This window comes from Hydra vulgaris, chromosome 12 (genome assembly GCF_038396675.1).
Source record: "Hydra vulgaris chromosome 12, alternate assembly HydraT2T_AEP".
NCBI lineage: Eukaryota > Metazoa > Cnidaria > Hydrozoa > Anthoathecata > Hydridae > Hydra > Hydra vulgaris.
The window spans coordinates 42,933,387-42,948,645 of NC_088931.1; the positions used below are offsets into that span (position 1 = coordinate 42,933,387).

Below are 15,259 nucleotides of genomic sequence, written 5' to 3' on the forward strand. Positions count from 1 at the left end.
GACCTATATGACGTCAATATTATCATATAATTATAATAACTTAGTCAAATCATACCTAAATGCATTGTAAGTGCATTACCCAAAGCCAACCAAATGTCCAAACATCTTACTCTGAGTACCCACTCATGTGGCGTTAACTTGGAAGTAAATATAAAAACTCAGAGAAAATAAAAATTTCAAAAAAAAAGTTTTTAATTATTTCTTAACATGGTAACTTGGTAGATAATATAAAAAACTCAGTGAAAATAAAAATTTTATTAACAAATCTTTTAAATTTCTTCAAATACATCTAAGATGTAAACATTTAACATCTAACCATTAAAGCGCCCTTGATACAAAACCAATCTCTGTGGAACTCAAAAGATTCTTTTCTGCTTCAAAAATCAAACATATTAATAAAAAATATAAAATTAAAAATCTCTGTTAACCAGTACTACGATAAGAAAACCAATAAACGTAATTTTCTCATTCCCTTAAAATTCAAAATATAATATTAATTTCTATTTACGCTTTTTTTTGTAGTTCTTTATTTGGTCTAGAATTTGAGATATCTTATAATCCTTGATCATCTTGATACCCAAGATTAGATTTAGAACAAGATTAGGTATTTTATAGCGGGCTGAAGGCTTTATACTGGCCGAAATGCATACAGCTTCTGAAATGTATCCTTCTGATATATAAAATGGTTATTGCATTTTTCTTAGATAAATGCTAATATATACATGTACGAGACGCGGAAGTTTCTTGACGTTTCAACCGTTTGGCAGTTTGTTTTTCCAAATGTCGATTGAGACCTTCTAAAAATACGTTGTTAAGTAAATATGTATTAAAGTTTAAAGATTACTGAGAAAAACAAAATTTTAATAACTTTGAAATTGTTTTGTTAATAGATTGATAAGTAAACCAGTTGGAACATCAAAATTGTAACATCAGGGTTCTTACTTATTGGTAAAAAACAGGAAATTTTTTATAAAAAAACAGGACTATGAAAGCCTAAAATATAGGATTTTTTCAGAAAACAGGTTATTTTATAACAATATTTAAAAAATATTTCTATAAACCTTAAATGAAAACATAAAAATGTTTTATAAACAATAATAAATGTAAATATACCATGTATATAAACCGAACGTATCAAAAAATATATTAAAAAGAATACAAATATGAAAATTAAAAAAAAAATTAAAAAAAAAAAGAAACAATTATAATGCTTTGTGAATGTCTCAAATTTCAAAAACTCATGTAAACAAAAATGAAAATAGATATAAAACATAATTGCATCGTTATTAACTTTTTTTTAATTTTAAACATTCTTTCATTATTTTAACTCTAGCTTTCTTTTCTTTCTAATTTCTATATCCAACTTTGTACTTAGTTTTCTTTCTAATTTCTATATCTAACTTTGTACTTAGTTTTCTTTCAAATTTCTATATCTAACTTTGCACTTAGTTTTCTTTCAAATTTCTATATCTAACTTTGCACTTAGTTTTCTTTCAAATTTCTATATCTAACTTTGCACTTAGTTTTCTTTCAAATTTCTATATCTAACTTTGCACTTAGTTTTCTTTCAAATTTCTATATCTAACTTTGTACTTAGTTTTCTTTCTAATTTCTATATCTAACTTTGCACTTAGTTTTCTTTCAAATTTCTATATCTAACTTTGCACTTAGTTTTCTTTCAAATTTCTATATCTAACTTTGCACTTAGTTTTCTTTCAAATTTCTATATCTAACTTTGCACTTAGTTTTCTTTCTAATTTCTATATCCAACTTTGTACTTAGTTTTCTTTCAAATTTCTATATCTAACTTTGCACTTAGTTTTCTTTCAAATTTCTGTATCAATTTTACTTTTTGTTGGCTATTTATAAATACAAATATTGACATTTTTGTCACACTAATTTTTAATAGTTTGTTTCCCCCTTCCAAAGGTTTTTCGGAATCTATTTTGAATGGATTCTTAGCTGTTTTATGTAATCTTCAACATTTTCAAACTTCAATATTCTATAATTGCACTTTGCACTAATTAAAAACAATGAATTTTTGTAAAATTACTTTGAGTAATCTGTTGTTGATGGAAAATCCTCTTTTCTGAATCTGTATTTCTGAAATGCACGTAACCTTAAGAATCTCCACATCATTCAAGTCAAGGGTTTTCAACTTAGATATAGGCTCTGTTCGGATGATTGCAGAATAACATCATTAATATCTTTGAGAGCAAACCCTTTAGAAGTTTCTGTATCTTTAGGAACAGGACTGTAGTCATTGGTTGTTTTGTTTTAATGTAACTGTGAAGCTTTTAAAATTATATGCAATAAAAATGTACACTTTAATGCTTTCTTGATACGAATGTACCTTTCAGTTGTCGGTTTCAGTGTTTCAGTATCTACTTCAACATTGAACTCTGTTTGATTTGGTAGATCTTTTAAAAGTTGTCAAACTCTATAATTTGCACTAATATGACTTGCTTATCCAACAAGTAGAGACATGTCTCAACACCCTTTGTCCTTGTAGCTCAATGAAAGATTATTCCACAAAACCAATATTTTCAAACCTTTCGACAAAGCATTGGAAATTGTATGACGGTAGTGGACATGAACATAATGAAAAATAATAAATCTTTCTTTTTTTTTTTTTCATGATCATTTTCCAACTTTTTTAAAAACAATTTATTGACATTTATTATCATTCCTAATAATGGAAAAAATTGACTCTAGCTGTAGCTAAATTTTCCCTAACAAGTTTTTAAAATGATCAAGGTCTTCCACTGTACACCACCCAACAAACAATCTCTGTGTTATGATTTGCTGAAAATCATTTGAATGGTATGTGGCATAAGCATTATATTGTTTTTTTTTGTTTTTTTTGTAATATAGTTATTTTATCAAATCAGAATGTAAAAGATAAACATTTCAATTCATTTAAAAAAACCTTTTGAATACAAGGCACTATTCTACAATGCAGTTTTTTCATTAAATTGGAATGCGAAACATTTCAACTCATTTTAAACAACTTTTTAAATAAAAGGAGCTATTCCCAACTGAATACTCCAGCTTATCCAATTTTTTTCTGATATTTTATCAATTATTTTGGTATGCTTTAACAATTTTAGAACCCAGAAACATACGCTTATATTTAGCATAATCACTAACAGCTGTAGCAAGTGCACAATTTAAATCAATGCCTAAACAACAAACAATCTCAGCCATAACTATTTGCTCTTTGGCGCTTAATACTGAGCTTTTTGTGAATAGCTTTAGAGCTAAAACATCTGAACTTAACAAATTTAGACTGTGATCTAGCTGACATTGTATTATGTTTGTATTTACGTTTATTAAGTTTTTTTATTTAATTACGTTGTTTTATTTAATTACGTTATATTAGTTTGTGCTTATGTTTGTCAGGTCAGGTTATCCTGCTACTGGTAACATGTAACCCAGTACAATCTGCATCATGTCCAGCTGCCTTGTAGGATATGCTTTTTATGCAAAGGCTAGGACAAGCCAACTCCGACTTAAAACACCACCGGCTTTGGGACTTTTGGTTGAGTAAAGGCTAGAGATAAAAATACTCATCTTGGGCAGATGTTAAATGCAACCGGCTACTGTCTTGTAGAAGGCCTCCTAGGCAAAGACTTAAGGGGTCAACAGAATCTATCCGTGGTAGCTCTCAGAGAGGCTGATTCCATCAACAGCTGAAAAATATCAAAGTATTAACAGAGCCATGTTGCGCATGGATGTTCTCCCTGTTTGTACTTTTGGTGTGCATTGTCAAGGCCTCATTTGGAGCCTTTTGTTACGGCTTAGAGTTTATTAATAGTAATGAGACAATTGCTTGGACTCTTAAACAGTGTACTGAGTACTATCTATGCTTTGAGTCAAGTTCTTTAACAAGTTTAAAAATGAATAAAGTACCAAAAACTATAAAACACAAAAAACCATCGTCATCACCAAGTTCTCCAAATCAATCATTCACTAATATTAATGGTCTTTGAAGAAACTTTTCTTCTGTTAAGTCTTATCTCTTACATTGTTTACCAGACCTATTTGCTCTTTGTGAGACTAATTTGAGTTCAGCTGTCTCATCTTGTGATCTTAGAGTTGATGGTTATTTTCCTTTAATTTGTAAAGACTCCAATACTCCAGACTTGGCCTAGGCATTTACATTCGTAAGAATTCACTGATTTGTCGGAAAACTAGGTTTGAATCCACAGACTAATCTTTTATGTGATTTCGTTTAGCATCACTTCACTCTATTGTCTTTCTCTTTGTCCTAGATTGCTCTCCTTCATCTCAAGACTGCACTCTTTTTAATGTTATTTCTGATAAAATTGACCAAGCCCTCTCTCTTTATCCATCAGCCAATATTGTTGTTTGTGACTTTAATGCTCATCACACTAAATAGCTTGTCTCTAGTGTCAGTGACTCTGCAGGCGTTAATTCACAACTTTTGCCTTTCTCAATTCTTAACTCAAATAGTAAACTACCTTAAAACTGACTGGGACCCATTCTGTGATTTTCTTTATGATGGCCCTTGGGTAGAAATCTTTCAACTTCCTGCTGACAAATGTGCTTCTTACATAATTTCAAGGATTCAGGCTGGCACGAAATCTTTTATTCCCTCATGACAATTCTAGGTCAAACCTCACTCTTCTCGATGGTTTTCCTCACATTGTGCTGCTGCAATTTCCCATCAAAACCGTTACTAACATATCTATCAGCAAAACAATTCTCCAGAAAACAGACATCTGTTTATTACTACTAGTAACTATTGTAAAAGGTTTTGTCAAATGCCAAAGCCCGCTATTCTCAGGTCATGAAATCTCATATCTCATCACAAAAATTAGGCTCTCGTGACTACTGGAGAATCTTTACCAGTCTCAATAATAAGGACAAATCTGTTATCCCACCTCTCTTGCATTATTTTGTCACCTCACCTAAAGACAAAGCTGAATTGTTTGCTAAGAAACTTTCATCAATAACATCTCTAATATAGCCGTCAAACAGGTTGATCCATTGCCTGACATTTGTATCACTCCAGCTTCTGTATCTAAAGTGATTTCCTGCTAAGACTCTTCTACAGCTTGTGGTCCTGACAACATACCTATTATAGTCTTGCAGATGTGTTCTTTGGAGCTGTTGTCTATACTTTCAAAACTATTTAACAAGTGCTTATCAGTCTTGTTTTTCAGCCTGCTGGAAAACGACATCTGTTTTGTGGCATCCCTATTTTCAAAAATTCTGGAGAGCGATCTGATTTGTCTAACTACCATCCCATTAGTCTCCTCCTATCATAAACAAGGTTTTTGAATCTTTAATTAATAAACACTTAATCTCTATCTTGAATCTAATAACTTACTTTCTGACCATCAATATGGATTTCTTATTTTATTGTGCATTAGATAACGGTGGAGAGGTTAAGGCCATCGCTCTAGACAATTCTAAAGCTTTTGATAAAGTTTGGCATGCTGGTCTTCTCCATAAGCTTTCTTCTTACAGTGTATCTGGTAACATCTTTAAGATTATTGAATCCTTTCTCTCCAATTGTAGTATAAAAGTTGTCCTTGATGGACAGCACTCTTCTTCTTATTCTGTAACTTCAGGGGTTTCTCAAGGTTCAATCCTTGGCCCTATACTCTTCTTAATTTACACTAATGATCTTCTAGATATTCTCACATCTAAGGTGGCATTATTCGCTGATGATATTACCATTTACTCTTGTCATGATAAGAAGTCAACACTCTCTGATTGTTTGGAGGGGGCATTTGAGCTTGAAAAGGATCTCACTTCTGCTATGGCATAGGGCTCACAGTGGCTGGTGAACTTTAATTCAGATAAACACAACTTTTTTCAGCCAATCATTATCGCAATAATTTAGATCTTCCTATATTTATGAATGGTAATGTACTCAATGAGTTATCTACCCTTCATCTTTTAGGATTAACTCTTACTTCCGATCTTTCTTGGAAACCATATATCAAATCCGTCGCAAAATTAGCATCTGCTAAGGTTGCATCTCTTTATCGATCTTGATACTTTTTTACTCCGGATTCTATTCTCTATTTTTATAAATCTCAAATCCCGCCTTGTATGGAATACTGTTGCCATATCTGGGGTGGATCTTCTAATGTCCTTTCTCTTTCAGACAAGGCGCAAAAACGCATTGTAAACATAGTTGAGCCTGCTCTTGCAGCCAACCTTCAACCATTATCACATCGTCGTAATGTTGCTTCTCTTTCTCTTTTCTACAAATACTATAATGGGCACTGCTCTAAAGAGCTAGCGTCTCTTGTGCCATCTACTAAAATTCATTCTCGTGTTACTCGTCATTCAATTAAGTGTCATCCTTTTTCTGTGACTGTTCCTAAGTGCTCCAAAAACGCTTATTCGTCTAGTTTTTTTCCTCGAACATCAGTTCTTTGGAATTCGCTTCCTTCATCTTGCTTTTCTGATTCATATAATTTGAAATCCTTTAAAACGTCTTTCAATCATTATCTTGCTCTACAATCTTCATCTTTTTTCTTCCAGTAACATCCAACTCTAATAGTGGTTGCTTGCAGCCTTGTTGGAAGCAAAAATGTTAAAAAAAAAAAAAGATGTTTTAACAATCTAAGTTAAACCTAAAATAAAATTAGTAATTTTTAATTGTAAAACTTATTTACTTTAATCTTTTTTATCTTATTTGCTTTATCATCATTTAAAAATCTTTAATCATTTAAAACAACTTTAAAACATATACTTTAAATCATAATACTTAGACATATACTTTTATAAATAAAAACAGTCAGACTTTAAAAAAAAAACAGGCTATTACAGAATGGAAAGGAAAGCCAAAATGGAAAAAACAAGAAAAAAAACAACAGACTCTATAGGAACCCTGTAAAATTTACACAAATATGTTCATACATAAATTTACACAAATATATTCATACATAAATTTACACAAATATGTTCATACATAAATTTACACAAATATGTTCATACATGAATTTACACAAATATATTCATACATAAACTTACACAAATATGTTTATACATAAATTTACACAAATATGTTCGTACATAAATTGCTTACACAAACATGTTCATACACATAAATTGCTTACACAAAATAACACTAGCATATTGCTTACACAAATAAATTAACACACACATTGCATACACAAGTAAGATATTACAAAATAATTTATTAAAACATATTATGTATGTATTACGTAGGCAATTAATATTTTGTGTGCATTCAATAAAACATGCTACATGTATGTAGATGTGTGGGAGAAATTTATTTCTAAGAAATGTAGAAAAAAAATTTTCAAAAATGTCAAGAATGTGCATGGTTGTTTCACTCTATGTAAAAGCAAGCGTGATGTCAAGAGTTTATTAAAAAAAAACTATTTCCGCATAAAAATTATAAAAAGCAACTAACTTTAAAAAATTAGTAATTTTTTTCTATAAATACTTTCATCTTCAAATAAAAATATTTAAATAAGAACACTTAACCATGAATTTCCATTTTTTATCTGATTCCTACGTCATCCTGGAGATTTTTTTACAAAAAGACCATTTTCTAACATTTATATTTTTTAAATGCAAATTAATATTTTTGATGGATGAAATAAACTATTGAAATTTCAACTTTTTATGCAAATGAAAATAAAAAAAATTATTTTATGTACCTTCACCTATTTTATCAAATATGTTTTCAAAAATGTCATGCTTTACAACAAATCTTGTCATTTTATTGTGATGACATAACCTAAATGCGTTATGTCCTAAACTATTTATTAATGAATTTTGTCAAAATAACAGTTTAGGCGAGTCAAATTTTGATGTATTAAGTAACCAAGTTACGCGGAATTTTTTTCTTTGGATTATCAAACTAATATTAAACAAGTTGTTAAATCCACCTTTTATCTAGTGCATATACATTATTTTTTTGGATTTTTATAAAATTTTGCTTCATTTGAGTGCCAGGTTGATCTATTTATAAAGAACTTATTTTAAAATAATATTAGGGATCTGTTACTCTTAGGTGCTTAATACACGAGAGGAAAAGTTTATTCATTTTCTGAAATATTCCCACACACAACAAGCTTACTAACCCCTACCTTACTCCTCATTTATTAATTTTTACTTGTTATTAACAAAAATAACTGCTCAAAACCAGCGGCCGATCCTAGCATATTGTGGTCTTTGAGATCTAACTTCCAGACATGGTGCTAACTCCTAACATTTATATGTTTATGCTTATGTTAAATAATTCTTATTTGCAAAAAAATGCGATGATTGGAGCCTGGGAACAAAAAAAGCCCAAAATTTTTTCCTCCCTCACTCTGCCTCAAATGTAAGCGCAACAAGTTGATAAAATAGTTTTTGCACTATTATTAACTAGTCTTATATTCATCAATAAATTTTAAATTATAAAAAATAGTATAATCTCTCTGCGTTCAAAAATTATGATTGTAAAATATTTGTAACCCCCTCAAATTAAGGGTGGTTTAAATTTTATATGGTCATAATTTTTGAACACTAAAATATTTTACTATGAGAAATTAAAATTTATTGATGAATAAGTCTAGTTAAGAATAGTACAAAAAATATTTTATCAACTTGTTGCTTCAAGGTTTATGCCAAGTGGAAAGGGGACAAAAATATTAGGACTTTTTGTTCCCAGGCTCCAATCACTGTAATTTTTTGCAAAGCATCCTTATTTGACAAAAGTATAAACACATAAATGTTTGGAGTTTGCTCCATGTCTGGAATTTAGCTCTCGAGACCAAAAAATGCTAGATCTGCCCCTGCTCAAAACTAAATAAAATAAATCAGAAAATATTTATTAGTCACTGATAAGAATAAAAGCTTTCAGTGCAAAAAAAACTGTTTACCTTTAAAAAATTCTTGTAACTTTTGACTTGTCAAAAATTAGGTTTTTGTTTTATTCTCACCATAGTATAAAACTTATATAAGCATATAACAAAACTTATATAAGCATATTACAAAACTTATAAAAGCATATTATAAAACTTATATAAGCATGTTATAAAACTTATATAAGCATATTATAAAACTTATATAAGCATGTTATAAAACTTATATAAGCATATTATAAAACTTATATAAGCATATTATAAAACTTATATAAGCATGTTATAAAACTTATATAAGCATATTATAAAACTTATATAAGCATATTATAAAACTTATATAAGCATATTATAAAACTTATATAAGCATATTATAAAACTTATATAAGCATGTTATAAAACTTATATAAGCATATTATAAAACTTATATAAGCATATTATAAAACTTATATAAGCATATTATAAAACTTATATAAGCATATTATAAAACTTATATAAGCATATTATAAAACTTATATAAGCATATTATAAAACTTATATAAGCATGTTATAAAACTTATATAAGCATATTATAAAACTTATATAAGCATATTATAAAACTTATATAAGCATGTTATAAAACTTATATAAGCATGTTATAAAACTTATATAAGCATATTATAAAACTTATATAAGCATATTATAAAACTTATATAAGCATATTATAAAACTTATATAAGCATATTATAAAACTTATATAAGCATGTTATAAAACTTATATACGCATGTTATAAAACTTATATAAGCATATTATAAAACTTATATAAGCATATTATAAAACTTATATAAGCATATTATAAAATTTATATAAGGATATTATAAAACTTATATCCATACCTGTTATATACATACCTGTTATATACATACCTGTTATTGTCTTGCAGAAGTGTTCTCCGGAACTGTCGTCTATACTCTCAAAAATATTCAACAAGTGCTTATCAGAGTCTTGTTTTCCAGCCTGCTGGAAAGCCGCATCTGTTATCCCTATCTTCAAAAATTCTGGGGAGCGATCTGATTCGTCTAACTACCGTCCCATAAGTCTTCTTTCTATCATAAGCAAGGTTTTTAAATCTTTAATTAACAAACACTTAATTTCTCATCTTGAATCTAACAACTTACTTTCTGACCATCAATATGGATTTCGATCTTCTCGTTCTACAGCTGATTTGCTAACAGTAATAACTGACAGGTTTTATCGTGCATTAGATGAAGGTGGAGAGGTTAAGGCCATCCCTCTTGACATTTCAAAAGCATTTGATAAAGTTTGGCATGCTGGTCTTCTCCATAAGCTTTCTTCTTATGGTGTATCCGGCAACATCTTTAAAATTATTGAATCCTTCCTTTCCAATCGTAGCATAAAAGTTGTCCTCGATGGACAACACTCTTCTTCTTATTCTGTAACTTCAGGGGTTCCTCAAGGTTCTATCCTTGGCCCTATACTCTTTTTAATTTACATTAACGATCTTCCAGATATTCTCACATCTAAGGTGGCATTGTTTGCTGATGATACTACCATTTATTCTTGTCGTAATAAGAAACCAACACCCTCTGATTGCTTAGGGGGGGGGGGGGGCATTTGAGCTTGAAAAGGATCTCACTTCTGTTACAGCATGGGGCTCACAGTGGCTGGTGAACTTTAATTCAGATAAAACTCTATTTTTTTCAGCCAATCGTTATCGCAATAATTTAGATCTTCCTATATTTATGAACGGTGATGTACTCGATGAGTCACCTACTCTTCATCTTCTAGGATTAACTCTTACTTCCAATCTTTCTTGGAAACCATATATCAAATCGGTTGCAAAATTAGCATCTGCTAAGGTTGCATCTCTTTATCAAGCTCGCCACTTTCTTACTCTGGATTCTATTCTCTATCTCTATAAATCTCAAATCCAGCCTTGTATGGAATACTGTTGCCATATCTGGGGCGGATCTTCTAATGATGCCCTTTCTCTTTTAGACAAGGTGCAAAAACGCATTGTAAACATAGTTGAACCTGCTCTTGCAGCCAACCTTCAACCATTATCACATCGTTGTAATGTTGCTTCTCTTTCTCTTTTCTACAAATACTATAATGGGCACTGCTCTAAAGAGCTAGCGTCTCTTGTGCCATCTACTAAAATTCATTCTTGTGTTACTCGTCATTCAATTAAGTGTCATCCTTTTTCTGTGACTGTTCCTAAGTGCTCCAAAAACGCTTAATCGTCTAGTTTTTTTCCTCGAACATCAATTCTTTGGAATTCGCTTCCTTCATCTTGCTTTCCTGATTCATATAATTTGCAATCTTTTAAATCGTCCGTCAATCGTTAGCTTGCTCTATAATCTTCATCTTTTCTCTTACAGTAACTTCCAACTTTAATTAGTGGCTGCTTGCAGCCTTGTTGGAAGCAAAGATGTTTAAAAAAATATATATATATAAGCATATTATAAAACTTATATAAGCATATTATAAAACTTATATAAGCATATTATAAAACTTATATAAGCATATTATAAAACTTATATAAGCATATTATAAAACTTATATAAGCATATTATAAAACTTATATAAGCATATTATAAAACTTATATAAGCATATTACAAAACTTATATAAGCATGTTATAACACTTATATAAGCATATTATAAAACTTATATAAGCATATTATAAAACTTATATAAGCATATTATAAAACTTATATAAGCATATTATAAAACTTATATAAGCATATTATAAAACTTATATAAGCATATTATAAAACTTATATAAGCATATTATAAAACTTATATAAGCATGTAATAAAACTTATATAAGCATATTATAAAACTTATATAAGCATGTTATAAAACTTATATAAGCATATTATAAAACTTATATAAGCATTATAAAACCCCAAGCACACTAAAATTTAAATTGTTTTATTTGTTATTGTTTTTTTTTATCTAAAGAGAGGTTAAAGGCACCCTAATATATATATATATATATATATATATATATATATATATATATATATATATATATATATATATATATATATATATATATATATATATATATTTATAATTATATTATTGTATATATATATATATATATATATATATATATATATATATATATATATATATATATATATATATATATATATTATATATATATAGATCTATAGTTTGTTGGCTTTAGGAAGAGCGGAAGGAAAAAAGTGATTCTTACGCCAACACATACGTCACTTTTAATTACTTTTGACTTTCGTCCAACATTTCCGTGTTGGACGAAAGTCAAAACCATTAATTTAATTACAAGTTAATTGTTATATAAAAAAACCACACAAACGCAAATTTAATTGACCAGAATGTTTTTAAAAACATTCTGAGTGTTTTTAAAACATTCTGAATGTTTTTAAAAATATAAACAATGTTTTTATTTTTATTTTTTTTAATAAAATGTTTTTATTTTTGTTTTTTTTAATAAAATGTTTTTATTTTTATTTTTTTTACTGTAAATCATGCGCGGAGTGTTGCTACATCGACTATCTTATAGCCTGACTCGCAAGGGAGTGTTGCTACATCGACTATCTTATAGCCTGACTCGCAAGGGAGTGCTGCTACATCGACTGACAAATAGCCTGACCCGCAAGGGAGTGCTGCTATATTGACTGAGGGTTTGGTTAGGGCAGGCAGTCTATCATTATTTAAAAAAAAAAATTCTGGTCTTGCATTTTAAATTTTACTTTTTGTCAACAAAATATGGAACAAACTTTTGGACAACATCTAAGGGTTCTATATATATATATATATATATATATATATATATATATATATATATATATATATATATATATATATATATATATATATATATTCTTGAACCTCATCGACCTCCACTTTCCATTTAACCACAGACTTCGTAAAATATTTAATAGAAACACAATCAAAATAAGTTATTCCTGCATGCCAAACATAAAATCCATTAATAACTCTCACAACAAAAGCATTTTACCTAAGGAGGCAAAAACTAATGAAATAAAATGCAACTGCATTGAAAAAACCAAATGTCCCATGAACAACCATTGCCTTTCCAACAAAATTGTTTATCAGGCCACCATCTATTCAAATAATCCGGAATATAAAGAAAAAGTGTATTTTGGAATTAGCGAAACACCTTTTAAAGTTCGGTATGCAAACCACTAAAATCTTTTAATGCAGTTAGATACAAGAATGATACAGAGCTATCTAAAGAAGTATGGAAATTAAAAGAAAATAACTTTACACCTTTTGTCAAATGGAGGATTGTTAAAAAATGCAAACCATACAACCCAACATCAAGAGTTTGTAACCTTTGTTTGAACGAGAAGTTCCAAATTTTATATGCAAAGTTTACAACAAAATCAGTAAAAAGTTTTAAACTACATAAAAAGAAATATATCTCCAAAAAATTTTTGCTTTTGATTTAATTCAAAAAAAGTTGACATCAAGCTCTTAACTTTGTATGCTTATATATTAATGTTAAATTTTTTTGTCAATTTTGAAAGATTGTGATTGAAATTCAGTTAAACCAATATTTAAGTTAATGATAATCAATAATGAGTAATAAAAAGCTGGGATGCATACTTTACTATGGCAACTATGTATGACGATACAACTTCTTATTGTTCAGCTAGTCATGATCACTATAAATCTAACTAAATATTTATTATATAAAAAAACAAAAACATATATACATACCACATACAGCTCGTTTATCAATAGGCTTATGATCTTTTTCTTTAAATGTAGGAAGAATACCAGCTACTGATGTATTTGAATTTGCATTAAGATCTTTTAACATAGATGCAATAATAGCTGATCTTAAAAATGTAAACTTCATTATAAACATGAAAAGCATTTCAAAAGGATTAAAAAAATTACAAATTCATAAAATCTTACTGAACCGTAAAGATAGTAAACTTCTTCTGTAATATGTTTACATTTTGGGTGTTACTTTCTATAAAACATTAAATATTCAGGGTTTCCTGAGATAACTTATTTAGAGAAATTAAAAAATAATAATAATAATAATAATTGACCACTATTTTTAACTATCTTTCTATTGTGAATATTTTTATGTTTATAATTCATTTAAAACACACAATGAATAATTTGAAACTCACCAATGTCATAACACCAATTTATTTTATCATCGTATGTGCAGTCATAAAGTACCAAAGGAATTTCTAAATATTGATAAAATTGGTAATAAAAACATTTTAATTACACTTTATTAATTACTTTGCACAAAAAAAAAAGAAATTTAATTTAAACATAAGTAATACATATACAAGAGGCAATAGCAAACATATAAGTCGTAAGTTAGAGAGATTTAATAGGCACTTAAAACTGTCAAAGATAACTTATAAAAAATGAAGATAGCTTAGAAAGATTTAAGATCCTTAAATCATCCTTTAAAGTCGCCAACAAAATCTTAATTAAAACTGTTTTTGGTGTTAATCTAATTGGAAATGCTATAGTACTATACTAATTATATTTTAGTATAATATTATATTAATATAAAAGCTTCTTAACAGGTTTATTGAAAAAAAGAGAAAGATTAAAGTTTAGAGGTAAAAACTCTTTTCATTAAAAAAAGTCATTAAAAAATTTAAAAAACGAGTATGTGAAATATTTTTAAATTACAGAACCACTTGAACCTGACAAAAAAACATGAAAACTTTTCTAAAACCATCAAGTGTTTTTTATTATACAAAAGAAATGAACTATATCAAAGTGTCTAGCCATGACAATAAACAATTGAGACTAACCATGAGCGAGATCTCGTCTCATTCTCATTTCTCGTGAGAAATGTGACTTCTAGTGAGAAACGAGAAATAGAAAATTCTCGCGAGAAGTAGAACGAGATTTAAATATTACATTATTTTCCTAATTAAAAATTATTATAATTTACAAAATGCTTAATAATTTGTTTTTTTAATTAATTAATATTTTGACTCCATGATTTTAATAAATCTAATTAAAAATTTAATTTGTTTTTGACAAAAACAAATTAAATTTTTAATTAGATTTATTAAAATTTTTAAATAGATTTTTAATTTGATTTTTTAATTAGATTTTTAAAAAAAATCTAATTAAAAAATTCTAATTAGATTTTAAATATTTTTAATTAGATTTTAAATACTAAAACTTTTTGTATAAAATGGTGCACTTTCGACTTAATTTCATTAGTTTACCAGTGGAATTCAACTTGACACATATTGTTTATATTGAAAAGAAATATTCTTGCCTCATTTCAACGATCAAAAATGTCACCAAGAAAAAACAAAATCTGGAGATATTTTCAAAAAACAAGTGACGGTGATAAATGCAAGGCATGCAAAAAGTCTTTGAAA

At 28.2% G+C, this 15,259-nt stretch overlaps 1 protein-coding gene across 1 annotated transcript in view; it reads right to left on the reverse strand.

Moving 5' to 3' along the window:
• Positions 1–240: 240 nt before the first annotated feature.
• The window catches only part of LOC100211762 (tRNA pseudouridine(38/39) synthase), a 73,584-nt gene continuing 58,565 nt past the window's right edge, over positions 241–15,259 (reverse strand). The window contains exons 13-16 of the mRNA XM_065813346.1: positions 14,027–14,089; positions 13,803–13,860; positions 13,602–13,723; positions 241–797 (exon numbers count right to left, since the gene is read on the reverse strand). Of these exons, the coding sequence (XP_065669418.1) occupies positions 712–797; positions 13,602–13,723; positions 13,803–13,860; positions 14,027–14,089 (329 nt within the window). The 3' untranslated portion in view covers positions 241–711. The remainder of the gene's footprint in view (positions 798–13,601; positions 13,724–13,802; positions 13,861–14,026; positions 14,090–15,259) is intronic.